The following is a 21,211-nucleotide window of genomic DNA, read 5'->3' as shown; positions in this document are numbered from 1 at the left end:
CCCGACGTTGCTTAACTTCGGTGATCGGACGAGAACCGGTGTATTCAACGTGGTATGGACGTTGGCGACATCGAAACTTAATATAAACGTCCTATTGAAATTGGTTTAAAATTAAAATGTTAGTAAAAATAATTTACTCTCTTTTAAAACACGTGTAAATTACTACACATATGATATTTATTTTCCTGTCTGTAATTTCATTAATAAACAAAGTGTTAAATCATACAAATCGAATAAGGCCTGCTTCCACATGTCTGTTGTATTTAGTCGACTTTGAATTATTGCGGATTTTATTCAGCAGGAGTAAAAAAAAAAGTCGTTTTATTGTCCAAGTTATTGAAATTACCATTTATTTACAAAAAAACACATACTAAAATTAAGAAATGTACGTTTATATAACATTTAAATATTAATCTTACAAAGTATCGTATCGCTGGGTGCACGATCAGCCGGGGTCCTGGGTGCGGTGGTCTACGGGCAGCGGGAGAGGTGGTACGGGTGCTGGCTCGCCCTGTAGTTGCGACAACGCGCACCGCACCGCCGACAGCGTCTCCGGAGTCGCTTTCCTGCTGCGCGGTGCGTTCGGCCGATGCTGACGGGACAGGCGCTCTGCGGTTCCTGTCGCTTCTACAAGAGACCTCTAAGTTACACACCTCGGAGAAAGTAGTTCCACCAAATCCTATAGATTGAATTGTTAAATAGTATTCAGAGAAATATTTCGCAAGATAAAGGCGCATCGCTTTTGCTGAGTTAAAATTCAAACATATCAACAAATTAGTGTCTTATGCTAGTATCATAATTTCTTTGTTCCACAAGTTAAATGGTCTATCGGAGTTTCCTTTATGTAAAGGAAATCTACACTAAAGGACTCTGTGAGCGGCAGTATGTACACTTTGTAATACTTGATAATTAGTTCTTTTGCTACTTAAAGCTTCAATGTAACTTACGGTTTACTCTGGGGCGTTCTCTCTCAGTCATGGTGTCGAGCTGCTTACAGCAGGTACAGAAGTAACAAGGCACGCCCGGTATGCCGCAGCAAAGCGCGCCCCACAGCCATTTGTTGAGCGTGCTACCGATCCTCGACCACGTGTTAGGCCCGTCATCCTGGTAGTTGTAGATGAAGTCCCGGTTCATCGCCCACTGGTTACTCCATTGCTTATGTTTACGAGTTTTATGTTGTTGTCTAAATGTATTTGAAGATATTTGAAGTATGCGTGTGTCGTGTATGACAGGAAATGTCAATTTGTGACTTCAAAGATTTTTAAATCTATTGTTCAACTTTCCGATTATAGATATCGATTTTACAACTTAAATGTTGTACTTTATTTTCTAAGTAAAAAATATTTCCTTTCTAACTTATCAGTCCTTGGTTAAGTTACTCATATTTCACATAGCGACTTTTTTTTACTTTCTTAATGTATCTCTTAGGTTATAATTTATTTGTAAATAAATTAAACATACATAAAAACATTAAAAGGCAGGTTTTAAATATTTAATTTCTTCCTATGGATTACACAATGCCGTGTCCATTCACGCTTCTCAATTACGAAGCCTTGGCTCCTCACGAAGATCGAGCGATGACAAACAGATGTACGAACGTTTTACGCGTCCATTACACGAATAAAAACACCACTTCGAGCTCTTTGCTGTGTATCAAAATCATTGACAGCCCGCCATTTGCGTAGACGACACGCGCTGTCAAAATTTACTTCTAGTTTTTTTTTAAATCAAAAGTTGTCCGCAGTTCTGCCTTATAGATCCAATCAATAATTGTTTAAGAAAATTCAACATGAATATTCGTCTTCACGTTTTTCTTATCCAAATATGGGTAATAGCAGTTATTAATGGAAAAACCATCCATGGAATCCCCGGCTATGGTAGAAATCTTGTAATAAAATCGTTGCCAGCCATTGAAGACTTGCAAAGCAATGTTTATGAAGTTTTCATGGAACCATTTTTATATGTAAGTTTTTTTTTTGTTATTATGCGTATTGTTTCTTTATTGATTCTTAGAAACATACTACGAAGTGTAAGAAGATTAGCAGGACATCCGTAGGTACTATATTTAATAAGAAAATAGCGATGTATTTGGACATATTTACATATCAAACTTTTTAAATTATGTAAGCACCATAAAATTTACTATTTGTGTTCGGAAATTGTATAAGTATCAATAAAAATGTTACGACATTCTAGATAGTTATTACTAACAGAGAGTTTGTTTAAATCCAGACATAACGTAACGAATATTTTTTACATGGTCTATATGACTAGCAATTCCATGAACGAAACAAATTAATTAGAGAGGAAACACGCTTGTTCAAAATGCAAAATATACCCAAGAAACATAATTACAATATAATTATTTCTTTTGTTTTTAAATTGAACTTCAATTTTCCTCCCATTTTTCTTTTCCCGCCAAAAATTGTAACCTAACTTTTAGAGTTTCATTCCACAAAAATTGTTACAAAAGATGTGACACTTTCATTTGTTTAATGTCACTCGTTTCATTGATTAGTTCGCAATAAACATTAGACGCTTTGTAACTAACTCTTTACCCATCTTCTACAAAAACATTCGTAATACTTTCTCTAACAAATTCAATTTTGTCAACTTTCGATAACAATTCAATAAAAGGAAACGTAAAATCTATTTAACAGACGTAATGCGATCCGTAGTTCATATGAAAGCAATAAGACAAATATTGTAACATCGTTTGCTAAAACTTTTTGCTCCAATAAGTGATAGGTTTTTGAACTTCTTAGAACGTGTCCATTCTCGGTTGATCTATTATTTTTTGTACAAGCTGGGTCTCTGAACCGATATACTTCGTACATATCGCTTTTGTGAATACAAAAATGAACAATTGAATTTACGAAGAGAAGTGCTCCAATTTTTGACCACCAGTAACATAGCAACAGACAGAAAGAAAATCGACCAAAGTAGACATTGTCCCACATTAAAGTTGCAACAAAAAACTATGTCACATCACTCAATTTAGTTCTTTATTTGGAGAGGAGATAATTTTTAAATTTAATTTTTGGAGTACTGATCTAAAATATAATATACTAGCTTTCGCACACGAATCCTTACGCGTAGAATTAAAACCAAAGAAAAACAAATAGCCCACTTGTTCCTTTGGAATATCCTCTACATTCATGCCAAATTCCATCGAGATTCGATCAGCCGTTTAGACTACAAATTCTAACAATCATCTATCCGTCTCAATTTTCGCATTTATAATATTAGTAAGATTTTAAGGCAGTGCCGGCATTAGGATAGGGCAAGATAGAGCCCAGGGCGACTGACATAAAGGAGGCATAAACACATATAAGGACGCTACGAAATCCCGGCTAGGGCCCAGTTATGAAACCGGCCCTTTTTTTAGATCTCTATCGTTTAGCGTAATAATGGCCAGTTTCCCCTGCTACTTTTAATCATTCGTTACTGTCATTGGTTCGATAACTTCATGAAATGCTTTTCCGAACTACGTACCTCGAGTTTTACTACTACGACATTTAGTTCAACCTAAACTAATGAACCACTAGGTAATGATATAATAGAAACTTCAGCAACCCAGTATTAAAAAATATCGTAGCACAAAATATACGTAGTTTAGGGGACAAAGATTTTTCTCGGTTAATTTCACACAATACAAAATATCAAGGTCACGAGTACACCTGTTAAATATTCAATATGTTCGGTTAAAAAACGAAAATGTCTTTTATAAAAACAAATTCAATTAACTTTATCTTTCTATAGGATCCTTCGTGCATAAAAAAATCATAATTTACAATGACCCACTTTATATAAGTCTATGATAGAAAAAACACTTACATATGTATGCTGATTAATGTTTGTCTATGAAGTAAAGTAGGTTAGTAAAAGCATCTACTATGCGACTACAATAACACGACATCTCACATCTTAATTATTGCGGTTTTTAAATAAGCATATATTTTTATTGCCGAAATATACAAAAATATATTGTTTAGTCAGGTGACTTGTGATTTAACCGAGGACATCTTTCGTCTAACAATAGTTTTAATTTAGATTTCGGACAATAATTTAATGTTTACTTAAAACCGATTGCCATAAACCGTTACAATCTTAGCGCCTGTAAATTTTATAATAGCAATATTAAACAGAAATGGTCATTGCTAAAAGGAACAAAAGGATTTCCCATTTTTTATTTATAATTTAGAAGTTATTGAACACTATAAATGTATTTTTATTATTACAAGAAATCAGAATAAAGGAAAAGAAAACGTAAAGTTATTTTATTTTTAATTTGCGAAGTAATCCGTAATTTGGTTGATGCAATCAAGATAATAGAATGCAACAGAATGCTTAATACGTGATCATATTTTGTGCAAAAAATACCACATTTTGTTGCAGTAAGAAGTACTAAATATACTCTTAATATAAAAAACAAAGATTTGGTGTGGACATTACTTGGAATAGTTAAAAAACTGAAAATTGTGCCTCTGACTTGACTGACCAGAATAAACGACTCTAGAGAAGTATACCAGATACGATACGAGAAAAAAATATGGGTGGCGCAGAAAATGTTCATAATAGAACCCTTGGATATTTCGTGACTAAACACACGTCTAATTAGTTGAATAGGAAGTGATCTTCGTCTACTCACGAAGTACATCGTTTATGGCCAATGACACTAGGAACCATAGACTAGACTTACATAGTCGTGACATGGCAGCATGCTCGAATTGTTAGACTAAACGCTGGGGTAATTACTATATTTCGATTATAAAAAACTACCTTCATAAAATGTCAGCACTGGCTCCTAGATTAAAGCGCTCATTTTCAAATTGTTTTCTTGGAGTTTTACTTGGACATTTCGATGAAGGCGAATTTAAACATAACTCTCAGTCGTCTATGTATTGACGCACACTTCCTCCACGACAGTCCGCAGAATAAGGAACGTTCGAATGCCTTAAGTTCGTATTTGTTTAAAAATCTATACTCTATACTAATATAATATAATATATACTAATATAATAAAGCGTAAACACACACTTCTTTGTTGCCTAAAATCAGCAATCATAGCATGTTTTCGAATAACCCTTTGTTTTTAATAAAAAGCCCTATACTCACGTCACGCTTTAGGCTATATATTTTCACGCCGTTAAACTTAAATGTAAATATTTTGGATAAAGACCCTAATGTGTGAAAGAGACCATAAGTTGTTGCCAACATCAAGGAAGCAAGGTTGCCATGGTTTGATATCATGTCATGTAATTTTGACATTTGCAATTGATAATTTGACAACTGTGAACAATGAAATAAAATTTTTACAATTTTATGCGGATGAAGTCGCATGGGAACAGCTATATGATAACTGCACCCGGATAACAATTCGATGTATTCATGATATACTACTTACTTCAAGGTTGTCAACCAAGCGTGGCATAATCAAGATCCGGCGACCCTTACCGTAGGTTTCTACTGGTAAAACATGGAAATAAATACATATCGGTGTTTGAGTTTTTTCAGAGAAAATGACAGAGATGGCAATATGTTTTTCTATTATTGTTACGCTAGTGAAAACCCACGCTTGTTTTATAAATACGGCATCGTAGTTTGTTGCCTGTCTTTAATCTTAAAGTCATTGTCCGATATGTCTCTATTACAATAGATTTTCGTCGAGGACAAATGTAATAGAAACAGATTATGTGCTTATATGTTTAATAGGATTTCAACATTTGTGGTATTTAAAAAAAATCCAAAGCGGAAACCCTGTTTAAAATTTGAATTTGATTTCTTTGATTAATTCCTAGTACAGGGTACGTTAATACACGAGAATAAAAAAATTGTTACTACAAGATATTTTAATAGCATTTTTTCAGATAAAAAACAAAGATGTAAAAAATATAAATCAATATTATATCCTTTAATTCTTACTTAAAAAAACGGTAATTAAATAATTCAAATCTTGTATTCGTGCGTAGATAACAGTTTAATTAAGCATTCGCATACTTAAACTAAATTTGTAATTATACTAAAAAAACATAGCAAATATTTAATCATGCAATAATGGTAATAACTATAACCTTTTTGTACGGAAAGGGTCACAAAAACTTGTTCTAATATTCAATATACAGAATGACTTTTTATTGAAAGCCAAAAACCTCACTGTATTAGTATAGTATTGTATTATCTGTGGTACAGACTATAAAATAACCTGTGATGGTTTAAACATTTACTTATTTAAAAAAAAAGAAATATGAGTCTCTTGTTTTGTGGTTTTGCGTTAGAAACAATTTCTGTTTGTATGTCAAGTCTCGTGATAATTAACACTCAGACGCAGGAAAGCTTGTGCAATGCAATATTTATGATTCTTAGTCACAGCATAGTGCCAACACAATAAAATTAATTGCAGATTACTTCTTCCGTTTGCATGCATTACAATATGCGGTTATAAACGTGCCAAGGACATCGCTCGTTTAGTCCTATGTCATTATATTATAATTTAAAGATGTAATCATTAATTACCTCAACAAAACCTTCATAATTGGATACCTCTAACATGTCAATCGTCCTTTTTAAAATAGCCTCGCTTACCTCTGCAGAATCGTTTACGTTCCTTCATGTAGATTTTGTGGCATTTTTCTCTAAGCACAGCATTTTGAATTGAATTTTGTTGCCGTAAAACTTCTAATAACAAGTAACGTATTTTACAGGGACCTAGATCAGCTCCTGGCTTACAAGCGGTAGTTTTTCTGCAAGATGACGTGGAATCCGGCGTTAGCGGTGAACTTATCTTCACACAGGTGGCGCCCAACGGCCCCGTGTCCATACAGGGTAACATCACCGGTCTCTCTGCTGGCCTACATGGCCTACATGTGCACCAGAGTGGGAACATTGATACAGATTGCAAAAAAATCGGACCGCACTACATCGCTTATTATGTAAGTATAGCAAAACAAGCAAGGGCGGATCCAGCTTTGGCGCTAGGGGAGGGTCACATAGTCGTGGTCAAGTCAAGAGCTTGACAAAATATGTTAATATATTTTGTCAAACTTTTGTCCAACCAGCTCAGGGGTCGTCCGCCGTTGAAGACAAGGGAATTGGCACGCCTAGACCGTTTCTCTTCTACCCGATATGCCAACTTAAATCCTAGTACAATATAGTAAACTCAAATTAAGTATTTAATCTGTTGCGCTATGAATCTTAAATATTAGGGTCTAAAATACATTATCCTTCTAGGGTCGTCACGGTGGTCCTCGGGACCCAGTCCGTCACGTAGGCGACCTGGGCAACATTAAGGCGGAAGAGGGAGCGACTTTAAATGTCAAGATCATCGATGAATTGATTTCTCTAGCCGGTCCTAGGTCCATTGTCGGCAGGTCGTTAGCTATAACCAAGGGAGAGGATGACTACGGCAGGGCGGGGACTGAAGAGAGCGCTCTAACTGGTAGTTCAGGGCCAGTCATCGCTTGCGGTGTTATTGGTTACTTACATTAGATATACGATAACGTAATTTAAGTCTTATTGCAATAACTTTTAGAGGTTAAAGAAGTAAACTAGTAGAACAGATTTTTCCACGTGTTTTTTTGTGATATTTGTACATTATTATTAATATTTTCTTTATATACAGCACATAAATATCAGTACTGTTAAAAAATTAAAATAGAGTAACATCAAAAGTATTTTATTTAATACGAAGACGGCCTATAAAACACAAAAAAAGTTATTCAAACGATATTTTGTGGTCTTGATTTTTTTATATGGAATCCTCATCCTACGCGGTTCCCTTCTCAGCTATATAATGTATTTAATTTCTTTAAAATAGTGTCAAAAAAATAAACAACGTTTATGGTTTTATAAGTTTTTTTTTATTTTCATACAGTATAAGAAAATAACAAAATACACCAGCATAAAAAATGCAACAGCACCGCTGTAGGTAGACGAAAATTATATCCTTAAATAATGTGATGTCTTACACCTGTAACCTAAACCTAAGCCGAGAAATAAATATTTATGAAGCGGACGGCATCCCGAAAGTATCAAAACAAGATTTTAAATTCATAAAAAATATAACAAACATGATTCTTTAAAAAAAATATGGAAGACAATATTAAAAAAAAAATTTAGGTCAAGTTGATTTTTTTGATTCTTCTTCTGCACAATCCGCTCATATCAACTCTCCAACATTTACTAAGATACTGGCCACATGTTGGTTATATTGGCCATGTGGGCCAATGTTGGCCATTACTGGAGTCCAATAGAAGCGACCAGACTTTCGACTTTCGCGATGTATGCCTTTTGCGCGTCCTCCTTGGACATGCCGTTCTTTTTGCTCCACGCGTCGAATTTAGCTTTGCCCTTTAAGTCAAACATTCCGGGTCTGTCTGTAAAAAGAGAAAAAGAATATTTAATGAGGTATTTTAAAACTGTATTCGGGTTGGCTTGTAATTTTTTTAACACAATTTTGACAAAGGTCAACTGAAGATTTTCCAAAATTGATTTTAAATAAATATACCTTAAATAATTCATTAGTTAATAATTTATGCCATAAGGAAACGTTCAAGGGTCATTACAGAAGGGCAATATCTACTAAAAAAAGAACATTTTAAAGTAATTTTCGTACATTACCGATTTGATCATGATAGTGCTAACACAAGATAAATAGTACTAATTGAGCGAGTCGGACATAAAACATGAGTCAAGAATGACGAATGAAGGACAAAAAAATATACGATAACATCTTTTTGTTCGGTCTATAGAAACAGAGGTTTTTCGTGGAAAAAACTGAACGTGTGTGTGTTGATTTGTAATAGTATACATAACTTAGCATATTTTGATCTTGCTAAATTGAAACATCAACAAGAAATCACTTTATTTAAAGTTTTATTTAAAAAAAAAAACAGTTTTTTTTTTAATTTTTTAGAATATATGTTCTATAAATATTTTAACTCTTAAATTCAAATGTTATTAATAATGATGAAAATGGACAATGTATGTATATAGAGGCCCGTGAATTGCGTCATAACAAAACTCAGACATTGTCTTATATGCTAAGTACTTTTACGTTAGCGTATTACTTAACGTTCAACCGTCTTGATACTTTGACCCCTAACTTATAACCGCGTGTATAGATTTAAAATATACCATTACGCCGATTACATAATAGACATTTTAAAAGTCTAGTATATAATGTAATTGAGTAATAATATGCATAAACTTTTTTTTTTATTTCATTGATGAAAAAATTCAATTTCCAAAAAATACATCGTATTAAGAAAAATATGGTCCTTCGAGTCATATTTTTTTATATCTTAGCAAAACATAAGACAAATTTATGTCAGAAAAAAATTCCTGGCACACAAAAAATTCTATTTCAAAGTATACCTAGTAGAGGATAATCTGAGTCGTAAATATTAATATGCGTAATTAAATAGACAATTAAGGCTGTAATAATTGTTAAATTGGAGGTTATACGTGTGAACAACGTCGCAACATTGATGTAAGGTGGATTGTTCTAGAAGGGCCTTCGAAAGTACATAGTGCACTTGAACAATGCATTTTCAATACAATCTTGTACTTTAGAATACCGTGACAAGGGTAAGACATCATGATAATGTCTTTTATCAAAGCCCCTTGCAACAATCTTTATCGAAGTGTTTGACATCGATTTTTTATACTATTTGGATGTCTAATTTTTTTTTTCATATTGATAGAAAAATTTAACATTTTCTATACTAATATTACGAAGAGGAATGATTTGTAAAAAAAAACTACTGGTCAGATTTCAAAAAAGTCTTTTACCATTAAAAACCTATGTTATCAGTAACACGCAGATGTCGCAACAACTAGCAAATAACAAAGTTAGTAATCTTGAAGTAAAGTGAAATAATATTCAATTTTTTGTATTAATTGTGACATCAAATATAATTCTTTAGTCTATAGTTAATGTTAATTTGACTAGTTTCCTTATTTATTTTTCCCTTACATGATTTAAAAACAGGAAAACATCCAGAGGAAAATAATAAAAGGCCAAAACCTTTACATCAATAGCTTATAAAGGGAAGAATTATGGTAATACCATAAACACAAGCATCCTTGTCTTGTCTTTGAGGAAGTCAATATTTCATTGTATATAATGAAATACTGACATTATTAAAATATTATGAAGTCCGCTCATTCAGAACCTGCATCATTAAAAATATACTGTAACTATACAGTATCAAAATATTGATTTATGATGCTGGTTTAAAAAAAAATACTAAAACATATTATTGTATAGTTGGTAGAAGACTAAGTCTCGGAATGGCAAAAATATTGAATATGTCACAGTAAAGCCCTTAACTATACTATTTTATTAACTTTAAAAGACCCAAACATGTACTTTGTGTTTTTCTAGAATACAATCGATTTTTTTAACTAAATCATGTCCCAATTCTAATTGGAGTTTTTCCAAATCCCTCATCTTGGTCTTTATCCTTAAATAGTTTATTTAAAATGCAAGAAAACTACTATTCTAGTAGTGTTTTCAAACATATTGTTCTACTTTTCATTCAATTACATGAAAGTATGTTAATAGCCATAAGAGGCATAAAAAATTCACATGTATGTAGGTAATTTAACTACCATTTTTAACAGTTATAGTAACCACAGTAAGTGACCTGAATATTTTAAAAACAAATTACATGAAGGCGTTCTAGTTTTTATTGGTAGTGCAGGGTAGGAGTAAATGTTTTACTAATATTTTCATTGAGTTAAATACAAAATTGTCAAATACTTACTTGCAGGGTCAGCATCTCCCACTGAAGCTTGTTTGAACAGGGCATATAGTTCTAGCAAGTCCCCATCGCTTGGCAGTGATTTTAAATTCCTTACATTGGCTGCCGCTTGGTCAAATTGCTGTAATCATTTATTTATTACAATTTCATAGAATAGTATTAATTATTTTACTAAAACTATATCTCAATACACTATTGGAACAAATGTATCCTTGAAAAGCAAACTGTGGGGTTGTAAAAAAAACTCATGCTCTTGACTGAATGGTACGTTCCAATAAGCAAACTCTCTCCAATGTATTTTACATTTTTATGAGTGTCAATGACTTTCAATTCACTTTAAACTAATTATTATTCAATACTTTCGTGAAAGCATTCACTATAAAGTACTCTTATACATAAAAATAAGTTCAATGACGACTTAAGGTTAAATTAATTATTTAACTCACTGATCATTTGTTTATTCATTTCGATATTTAAAAAAAGAAAAAAACATACCTCTTGCAGTGACATGATGTGTCAAAATAAGCGAACTAACCTAGAACAAAAAAAAACGATATCACTTTGTAATCATAACAAGTTCATTTTTTTATAAAGTGGAATATTTTACATAACATTGCTTAAGCTGTAAACCACTTAAGGTTATATCAATAACACAGTGTTTTTAAATTTAAAAGACACACGTCACAAACTTACAAGAATGGGTAAATCGGAACGTCCTCTTTAAACCGGCTCCGGTGGATGACTAAATAAATCGTGCAATGCTCGAAGAAAACAGCTCGGCGAGCTGCCTTGGATTACTAAACTACTGACGTGGTCTCCTACGAATTATGACATACCTAATTATCCTAGTCCAAAAGTTAATTTACAAATAAGATTTTATTAAGTTATTTTATGTCCGTCAATTACGTATTTTAGGATTTAAACACTGACTAAATCCACTTTACTTTTTTTAACTATAATTACCTTAAAACTATATTTAGAGTTTTAAGCTATTGTATAACCTTTTTTATTAACATTGTTATGACCGAGGTTTTCCACTGCAATGGCAACTGCACAGAAACATATTGCCATCTCCGTTATTACCTTTGAAGAGATAGAGATAACATCAATGTCACTTATGCCGGGCGTACGGATATGTACGGGTCGAAGGACATGCAGTGCCATTTGAATTCTAAACTTAATGCTGGTTCGAAATTTTGCACCAACTGCATTGCTACTGTATGTAACATATATAGAAGTTATTGGATTTTCTCGCTTGGGAAATCATCGTGTTCGTGCTAACCTCAAACCGCCATAAAGTTTTGATGCTTGGAACACTTTTAGGGATTTTTGTGTTTCTTATGTAGATCTAGGGAGGGGGGGTAAGCTACGATATTTTTTTCTTAGGTAGGTGTCGGGGGAGCAGCTATCATTAGTATGGTCTTATTCAAAGTAGTTTTATATCTATTTTACATTTTTTGGACTCGATGGGAGACATCCTCCTACATTCCTTAGCAACGCCCATGCTCGTAGTTAACCGAAATGAAAACCAATCGAACAATTTGAGAGAATTTTATTTGCCAAAGACATTCTTCAGAATATAATTTAATCAAAAAAGTAAAAAAAATGACTATTTGAGTTAAAATTAATTTATTACGTAACATCTAATCTTATAAATAAACAATTTATGCGTATTTAGAATGTAACTTTTCAGCCATTTCGATGTATTGTTTCTTGGCGTCGTCTTGCGAGATGCCTTTGCGGCCGGTCCATGCGTTCCACTTTGCCTTCTCTACAATACCGCTGGGTTCAGCTGGAAAAAGTTACTGATTGAAATATTTATAAGAATCATATTAATTTACGCATGTATCGAATACATCTGACTTTTTTATGACGTAAATACAAATAACTGTTGACAAGGATAATAAAATACATTTATTTTTAAGACAGCTGTTTAGATTATGTTAATTTACTTTTATTAATAATTCCAAAGTACAAATAATAATAGTATTATTCAATTGGTATAGGTACATATCAGCGGAGTGTTTACACGCCGCGAGTTCATACCAGTATTAAATTTTTTAAGTAAATCAAACATTGATTCGATTCTATCAAGGATCTAACCTAAAGCAAGCAAACAAACGGTTTAGTACCATAAGATAATCCAACGAGGAGCTAATTCTGCATCATCATGCAATATGGGTCAGTTAGTTAGTCCAAGGAATCTGTTCCCATCAAACTATTGTTGTATTTATACAGGATGATTCTTAACGGACAGATCAACGGTTTTGTGTAGATAGAGGACCTCAATAGCTATCTATATAGTTTGTTGCCCGATTTTCTTTGGTTTTGATTTTATTTACTTTTTTGTAACAAAATATGAAAAATCAGATTTTGACAGCTATTGAGGTCTTTACCTCCACGAAGCCATTGATCTACCCCTTAAAAATCACCCTGTATAAGGCGGTAGATGGTCGACTAGCAAAGTGAAAGATACACTAGATTTCGCTTCAGACTCCATCCGCGTGGAATTGAAAAAAACAAAAGTGAATAGCCTATGTGTTCTTCCGGTCTATCTTCTACAACTATGACATATTTCATCGAAATCCATTCAAGCGTTTAGGCTACAAACTCTAACAAACATCCATCCATCCATCTAAACTTTCACATTAATGATATTAGTAAGATTAAACGCAATAATCAACTTACAAATGTTGACATCTCCGAACACCGCCTGCTTGTAAAGCGAGTACAGAGCGAGGTTCTCATTGTCACTGGGCTTCGTCTTCCAGTTCCTTACAGTGTCTGACACTTTCTTGAATTGCTGTCAATACAAAAAGAAATCTATCAAGTCTGTATAAAAGGATTCAAAATTAACACATTGTGGTATCATCTATGCGAAAAAAAACTGGCAAAGACTATTTACTTGCCAGTTTAATAATAATCAGTAAGTTTGTAGTGTCTATGCATATTAATAATGTATATTTTTTTTGTCAAGAACAAACAAAGGATAAACTAATGGCCTTGATGCAATGTAATTACATTATAAGCTTTAAATTATCTCTTTGATTGTGGAATTGTTTTGTTTGATTATAAATCGATACGAAAAAATAATAGAGGAAAAATATTTTAATTTTTTTTTTTTCAATTGTTGTTCTAACTAACTATATTCTGGAAACGTTTTTTAACGTCTGACCATCATTTTTTAATAAACCTGCTTTTCGGTCACAACTTAAATGACTGAGAATCACGGATCTTACAATCTGGTCGAAAGTCCAAGTTGAAAATGACTTAAAACCGTTTTAAACCGGGTCTACGATGTATTCTGGGTCAATATACCGCAATTCAGAACTTTAGGTACAGCGTTATCGTATGAGAAAATGCGTTCAAAGAATACTTACTTCGTCGAGAGACATGGCTAATTTATGGTATCTGAAACAAAATATACATTTGTTAATGAATGTCACGGTTGCTTTCACTAGTAACTGGCAATCAAGATGCACTTGCTCTTTAACGGATAGAAAAAAAAGGCATTTAATTCCTGATGACGTAAGATGTTTGATCAATGACAAGGGTCAATGACCGTTTGACAGCGGATACTATTGATTCGCATAATGTGTCCGGCGACAATTCGTTTCCGCATTGTTTTTAGAACAAAAACAATTTAAAACACATTTATTCTCACGTTCACTATAGAATCTGAGAGGTCTGTGAGAATACGAATTACGCAATATGACTTCTAACATCAACCACGTAAATAATGAATAGATTTAAAAAAAATTAACATAAAGCACACAAATCCTACGCTTACAAATTAGGGCCATGTACCAGTCTTGTTTTTGATTACATTTTATAAAAAATACTGTATATGAGCGGATGGGAATAAAAAAAATAGTGACGTATGTATTCTTCCAGACTACTCGACATCTATGTCAAATTTCATCGAGATCCGTTTAGCACGTTTTAATCTGCAAACTATAACATGCATCCGTCCATCTATTTAAACTTGTACATCTTACTAATATTATAAATACGAAAGTTTATATGGATGGATGTTAGAGTTTGTATCCTAAACGGCTGAACGGATTTCGATGTAACTTGGTATAGGTGTAGAGCATATTTGTTTTGTAGAGCACTTTTGTTTTTTGTAATTCCACTCGGACGAAGTCGCGGGCGAAATCTACTTTTTAATATTAATAATACAGATTACAAGTAAATATTTGATAACGAAATAAGAGATGCTAATTATTAAAAAAGAGGATCTCGCAATCTATTTTACGAGTAAATCACAAATTATGGTCAGTTTCTAATTTTCCAATAGCCAATACAAATCACATTTGGAAATAAATTAGTTGGATATTTTACCAAGGATACAATAGTTGAGCAAGTACATAATACTAAATACTCGTATAAAGTTCGTACTCACCTGGGGGTAGGTCAGAAGTGGAATCAACAAACAAACTGAGTTCTTTCGAAGTCGGTGTCTGGTTAAATTTTCGCGGCACGATGTTTATCATTGAACGTGGATTACGATAGGGTTGCCGCTGCGATAACCGATACCAATTCTGTCATATAATGAGTGTAATCGCTAAATTATAAACCTCATGTATATCAAAATGCAATGATTGTGTGATTGTTGGTGGTTATGTGACCATCATTATATTTGACTGAAAAATATTTAAATTACAATTGTAATTAATTTTTTTTTATTTATTTAAAGATCGTAGTTCTTCGGTTGATTGTCATTTTCACTGATATGTCATAGAAAAATATCCCAGGACATAAATATATGTTCTCTTTAGATTTTAAATCCAAGTATAAGTAATGTACTTTATATCTACATATCTAGTATTACCAAAAGCTCTAAACTCAAGTCATCCTTCGTTAACAAGAGTATTATCTATGTAGCATTACGTAATATTTTTAAAGAACTAGCTTACGCCCGCGACTCCGTCCGCGCAGATTTAAAAAAAACAACAGTGAGTAGTCTATGTGTTCTTCCAGACCATCCTCTACATCTATACCAAATTTCATCAAAATCCGTTAAGACGTTTAGGCTACAAACTCTAACATCCATCCATCCATCCATCTAAATTTTGGTAATATTAGTATGATTAGTATGATATGATTATTCATCTTTTGCTAAGTAGATTAAGCTAAATAAGAAGGACTATATCCTATACTCTAAGAGACTAAACGACGGCACATCGCCCATAATGTACGTTATTTTACAACTTACAAATTCTTTGAGTCTTTAAACAGAATTTTAGATTCTTCGAAAATCCAACACATGGAGTAACAGTGTTTATTTCAGTCCAGTCTATGTTAAATTAACTGCAAGCTTTGTCTAAGTTATTAATATTAACTTCGACAATGTATTTAAGTTAATCTTTTTTATCATAACACTGATAAACCATATCAGAAAGCGATTGGAAATTCTCCAAAGTGACCCCCCTAGCTTATGCTGATAATATGTGATATTCCATACTTAAACTTTTTGAAAAAGCTTTACTATTGATGACGAATAGATGCAGTAAGAAATGATAATTTATGTCGTGGCGGAACACAGACATATAATGGGCGGGTAACATAACACGAGCAGTTTCTGTTATGCTATAGGTAGATAAAAAAAAAAAAAAACATACAGACGAATCGAGTACCTCCTTCTTTTGAGAAGTCGGTCAAATAAATAATTTAAAATGAGATGAAAATTGGATATCAAAGTGGAAATACACAGTCTTTCTCTAATTTCCAAAATTTATTAAGATATTTCTTACTAGTATAAAATTATTTATTATTTTTACAAACTTGTGCAAACCTTGCTTTCAGTAATAAATTCAGTGACGTTAATCAAATGATAAAAAAACGAGATGACGTAACCAACGTGAGATTTCCTTAGCATTGTTTTAATAAAATGTTATGAAAAACTTTGTAACATCTCGTAGTTTCTACGTCAGTGAGTTTATCATACTAATATTATAAATGCGAAAGTTTAGATGGATGGATGTTTGTTAGAGCTTGTAGCCTAAACGGCTGAACCGAATTCGATTAAATTTAGTACAGATATAGAGGATAGTCTAGGAGAACACATAGGCTACTCACTTTTGTTTTTTTTATTCCACGCTGACGGAGTCGCAGGCAAAAGCTAGTCATAAAACAAAAGAAAACAGTCAAATATCACTTGATGTCTGACGTGATGCGACATCATACTAATATTATAAATGTGAAAGTTTAGATGGATGGATGGATGTTTGTTAGAGTTTGTAGCCTAAACTTCTGAACGTATTTCGTTGAAATTTGGTATATATGTAGAGGATAGTGTGGAAGAACACATAGGCTACTCACTTTCGTTTTTTAATTCCACGCGTCAGGAGTTGCGAAAGCTAGTTAATCATAAAGCGATTTATTGTGATTTAGTAAATAACAATATTTTTAGACATCACGATCAAATAAGAAAATGTTATTATCTAAATGGTAGTTAAATTGTCGCAGTCGGATTCATTAATTTCTTATCCCCTAGCGAAAATTTCTTATCTGTACTAATAAAGGAATGATCTGTGTTTTTGTATTGAAATAACTCAAAAACTCATGGGCCGATTTTTAAAATTCTTTTACCATTAGAAAGCTACGTTATCGCTGAATAACGTAGGCTTTTTTTTAATTTCTTTTATCATATATAATAAGGGTTGCAGCTTCACAACTCTGCTATGCACTTAAAATATAAAACAATGTAGTTTATAATTGTTTATATTTATTATTATTTACGTTAGTTGATTAGACCATAAAATAATACGTATTAATAAAGCCAGCTCTATCAGTTAGGTAATCAATATTTAACAAGGATAGCGATAAAGCGACGTCCAAATGAATTATTTATCTTGGCGTCGTATTTATCAGCTGCTATAATAGCAAATGCACTAAGTAACTAACTGATTAAGTGCAGATAATTTCTTAAACAACAAGATATTAGTTACACATCCTTCTATGTTTTAATGTAGTCCACAATAGCTACGTTTACCTGAAAACTTGTTTCTGCTCTATTTTTTGTTACAGTGGGTTATAACGCTAGTTATTCCCATTATCTCTATCACATTAGAAGTTGTAACCAATTCTTTGACGAGATAATGAAGTCCGAAAAAAGTTTAACCGTTAAACTGAGGAATATCATCCCAATTTTATTGCTTGAGCATGTGATAGCAACTTAATCCACCATCGTGTTATGTGGTTCCAGACATTAGAAGGGAATCTCTAAGTAACTACAGAATATACCTATCAATAAAACAACTAAACGAAATTCTACAAGAAGAAACTACGATTTCCGTTCCATTTGAAAAATTGAACATATTGAACAATTGAAAAGCGTCAATAGCCTAACGGTTAATGGTACTGATTTCCAATCACGTGGTCCAGGATCCGAATCCCGCCAATTGCCGATTATCGTAAACCATTCCTAGCACAAGTTGGAATGGTAGATAATATAAGAGTGTATTCCCAAAAACCTGCTTATCTATACAAATGTTATAAAGAGGAAATATTTGTACTTATGGATTTTTGTATGTATTGAAATAACTCAAAAACTACTGGACTGATTTCAAAAATTCTTTTAAAAATTACAAAGGTAACATAGGCTATATATCTTTTATTATATTTTAAGTTCACTAGGACAAAGTCGCGACAACAGCTAGTATTAGTATTAGCTAGTATTTTATACATAAAAAAACCAATGTTTTGTCGCGTATTGTACCACGTTTGAGTTAACTGTCGCTTTAACCATAAAACGATTGTAATAGGAAAGCTTAGTCGGCATTACATTACTCATTGCAGCCGATATCATTGGTGAGCTGATAAGCGCTTTATAACCACGATAAGATATCGAAACGGACCTCGATAAGTGACCGCTAGCAGCAAACGTACAGCCCTAAAATAGACTAAGTAGAATTTGATATGAAAATAGATAATCCATCGTGGGCGTTGCCAAACGATTCCGTTGACCACAAAAATTGCAACGAAGAAACTGGGATAAGAGCGGAAAAACTACCTCCCATTATATCGACACAAGCAATAAGTTCCTACATTGTCACGGTTGGAACTGAACAGTGGAACATTGAAAACCACAAACCAACGTCCTACCCTTACGTGACCATTCCTGTATGGTCCTGGTCTCTCCTACACCATGAATAAACCTATAGTTTTTTTACTTTACTGTACCGTAAAATACTCTCAGAAGAGACAACCCTAGAGTAGAGATCGTAGAGTAACAACCCTACTTAAACTACAGGAGACTATACTTTTCTGTACGCAAATGACTAACGAGTGAAAAGTGAAATTTGTTAATAACAAAAATGGGAATAAAATATTTCAAAGATTTATTTTATTTATCTAATTTTATCGTATCAAAATTGGGACATTCGTTACAAGTGTTTGCTTTCAACTCAAGCATTTATTTTCGGGTGGCACCTCTTTCACAACACCGTGTTAATGCTGTTGTGATTAGATACCGAATGTACACTAATAAAATGTTTTAGTTAATCCATTACATGAGGATTTGCTCATAGTAATTCAACCTACACCTATTTAGGGAATTAAGGAAGCCACCAGTTAAGCTGATTTGGTTACTATAAGAACAATTTAAAATTAATTAGTTACTCAATTAAAATGCGAAAGTTTAACGAATGCTTGTTAGAGTTTGCAGCCTAAACTGCTTAACGGATCTCGATGAAAGGAAAATATAGAGGATAGTATGAAAGAACACGTATAGATTACTTGCCTTTGCTTCTATAATTCCAACCGGATGAAGTCGGGAGAATAGCTAGTTAATAATATATAACACTACCTATGTCCTAATACTAATATGATAAGTGACTGCTTTCAACAAATTATACGCTAAATTTATTTTATCGATTGATTATTTTGTTGCTAACGGACATTAAGACATTGAATTACAAAAATGAGAGTCGAATTACACATTATTTATTTCAAAGGTTATATCTTAGTCACGACAAACAGCTTATTTAACCAGTCGTTTTCTATACATTTTAAAAATGAACACAATAAATTACTAGTTTTCGACAATTATTCGTATGTCATAGACAAAATGAGCAAGATACGTGAAAAATTTGAAAAGTTTATTTGATGAAAATATTATGCCACATATTTTTAGCGGTTGTTGAGCCCATTTTGGTATTCAAAGTACAATTTTATAAAAATAAACGACCTAACAACGTATTAACTATATTTATTAGTGCAAATAACTTATTCAATTTGTTTTAATATTCACATAGTTCATTTTATGTTTATAAAATAGTCCATTGTCCATACAAAAGTTTGCGTCTCTTCAATGTTAGAACCCCGTCGGTTTATAAACAAGGAATTATGAAATGTCATTTGCCGTGACGAACATTTTCAATTAAATTCAAATGGTCTTATTAGAAATTGAAGGTTTTTACTATACTCTACTCAATGTTACGTTTATATACGTACATCTTAACTTATTAAAACTTTCGTGAGACATTATACTACATAAATTATATCACGGCTAAACTCGCGTGATAACATTCGGTGTAGGCACCGACAGTTTTGAACCCGTTGGGGGTCCTTCTTCAGGGTGAGTGATTAATCGGGTATACTCGCTATCGCGTCGCGACGGTGACCGTCTGAAGAAGGACCCCTAACGGGTTCGAAACTGTCGGTGCCTACATCGAATGTTATCACGTGAGTTTAGCCGTGTTATAATTTATACGTACATCTTACTAATAAATGCGAAAGTTTGGATGGATGTATGATTAGAGTTTGCCACCTAAAACAGATCTAGATGAAAACCATAGATGTAGAGGATAGTATGGAAGAATACTTAGGCTACATGTTTTTGTTTTTTTTTTAATTCTATGCAGACGGAGTGCCGGGTATTGCTAGTAACAAATATGATAATTCTCAATGTCACAATAATGTACTTTAGATAAACAATGCATTATGTTATCTGTATTCGAACTCAAAATGTATTGACGTATTATATTGCGTAACTTTAAGGGCGTCGTCGTAGATAATAGTCATCAACTTGCCCTTATCCCTACAGAGGGTTTGGCAGAATCTGAATCCACTCCCTATTTAAACATATTTTACATACAATCCATCCATACTTTCTTCCGATTTCCTCTGCTATCTCCATCTACATTCAGTCTTAACACTTTCTGGTTTTTGTCCTCATAGTCTCGTCGCATAACACGTCAATACCATGCTAACCTTTTGCTTCTCAATTTCTCCACCACTGGCGTTACTTTAAAACGTCGTTGGCGTGAACTAATAGTGTTGAATAAAATTCCTTAAATGCTCCAAGCCTTGTTCTATATTAAATTTAATCCTGAAAAGGTTTCCTCATTTATAATCGATACCAGGATCAGTACCGGTTTAGTTGTTATCAAGGTGACATTGACGAAATTATCTAATACCGGGTATAAGCTGTGGATTTA

The 21,211-nt window shown here is 33.0% G+C and overlaps 3 protein-coding genes across 4 annotated transcripts; 1 reads left to right on the top strand and 2 right to left on the bottom strand.

Annotated features, from left to right (window-relative positions):
* Positions 1–371: 371 nt before the first annotated feature.
* LOC106104262 lies at positions 372–1,231 on the bottom strand. The gene is made up of 2 exons (XM_013284267.1): positions 948–1,231; positions 372–627 (listed from the first exon to the last, which is right to left on the bottom strand). The coding sequence occupies exons 1-2, from the start codon at positions 1,132–1,134 to the stop codon at positions 446–448; spliced, it is 369 nt and encodes a 122-aa protein (XP_013139721.1). The 5' UTR covers positions 1,135–1,231; the 3' UTR covers positions 372–445.
* A 420-nt stretch (positions 1,232–1,651) lies between these two features.
* LOC106104106 (superoxide dismutase [Cu-Zn]-like) lies at positions 1,652–7,637 on the top strand. 2 transcript variants are annotated; one of them, XM_013284059.1, is made up of 3 exons: positions 1,652–1,963; positions 6,705–6,932; positions 7,231–7,637. In XM_013284059.1, the coding sequence occupies exons 1-3, from the start codon at positions 1,790–1,792 to the stop codon at positions 7,486–7,488; spliced, it is 660 nt and encodes a 219-aa protein (XP_013139513.1). In that variant the 5' UTR covers positions 1,652–1,789; the 3' UTR covers positions 7,489–7,637. The 2 variants fall into 2 exon arrangements, with proteins under 2 accessions (XP_013139513.1, XP_013139521.1); XM_013284067.1 differs by lacking the exon at positions 1,652–1,963 and adding an exon at positions 6,348–6,613.
* A 199-nt stretch (positions 7,638–7,836) lies between these two features.
* Positions 7,837–15,248, bottom strand: LOC106103695 (acyl-CoA-binding protein homolog). Its single transcript, XM_013283525.1, has 7 exons — positions 15,172–15,248; positions 14,147–14,177; positions 13,455–13,569; positions 12,432–12,558; positions 11,262–11,280; positions 10,770–10,887; positions 7,837–8,375 (listed from the first exon to the last, which is right to left on the bottom strand). The coding sequence occupies exons 2-7, from the start codon at positions 14,159–14,161 to the stop codon at positions 8,236–8,238; spliced, it is 534 nt and encodes a 177-aa protein (XP_013138979.1). The 5' UTR covers positions 14,162–14,177; positions 15,172–15,248; the 3' UTR covers positions 7,837–8,235.
* Between the last annotated feature and the right edge of the window lie 5,963 nt (positions 15,249–21,211).

This window comes from Papilio polytes, unplaced genomic scaffold (genome assembly GCF_000836215.1).
Source record: "Papilio polytes unplaced genomic scaffold, Ppol_1.0 DF824270.1, whole genome shotgun sequence".
Lineage (NCBI taxonomy): Eukaryota > Metazoa > Arthropoda > Insecta > Lepidoptera > Papilionidae > Papilio > Papilio polytes.
Note: the sequence above shows the minus strand (reverse complement) of the source record. Positions and strands in the feature narration are given on the sequence as shown.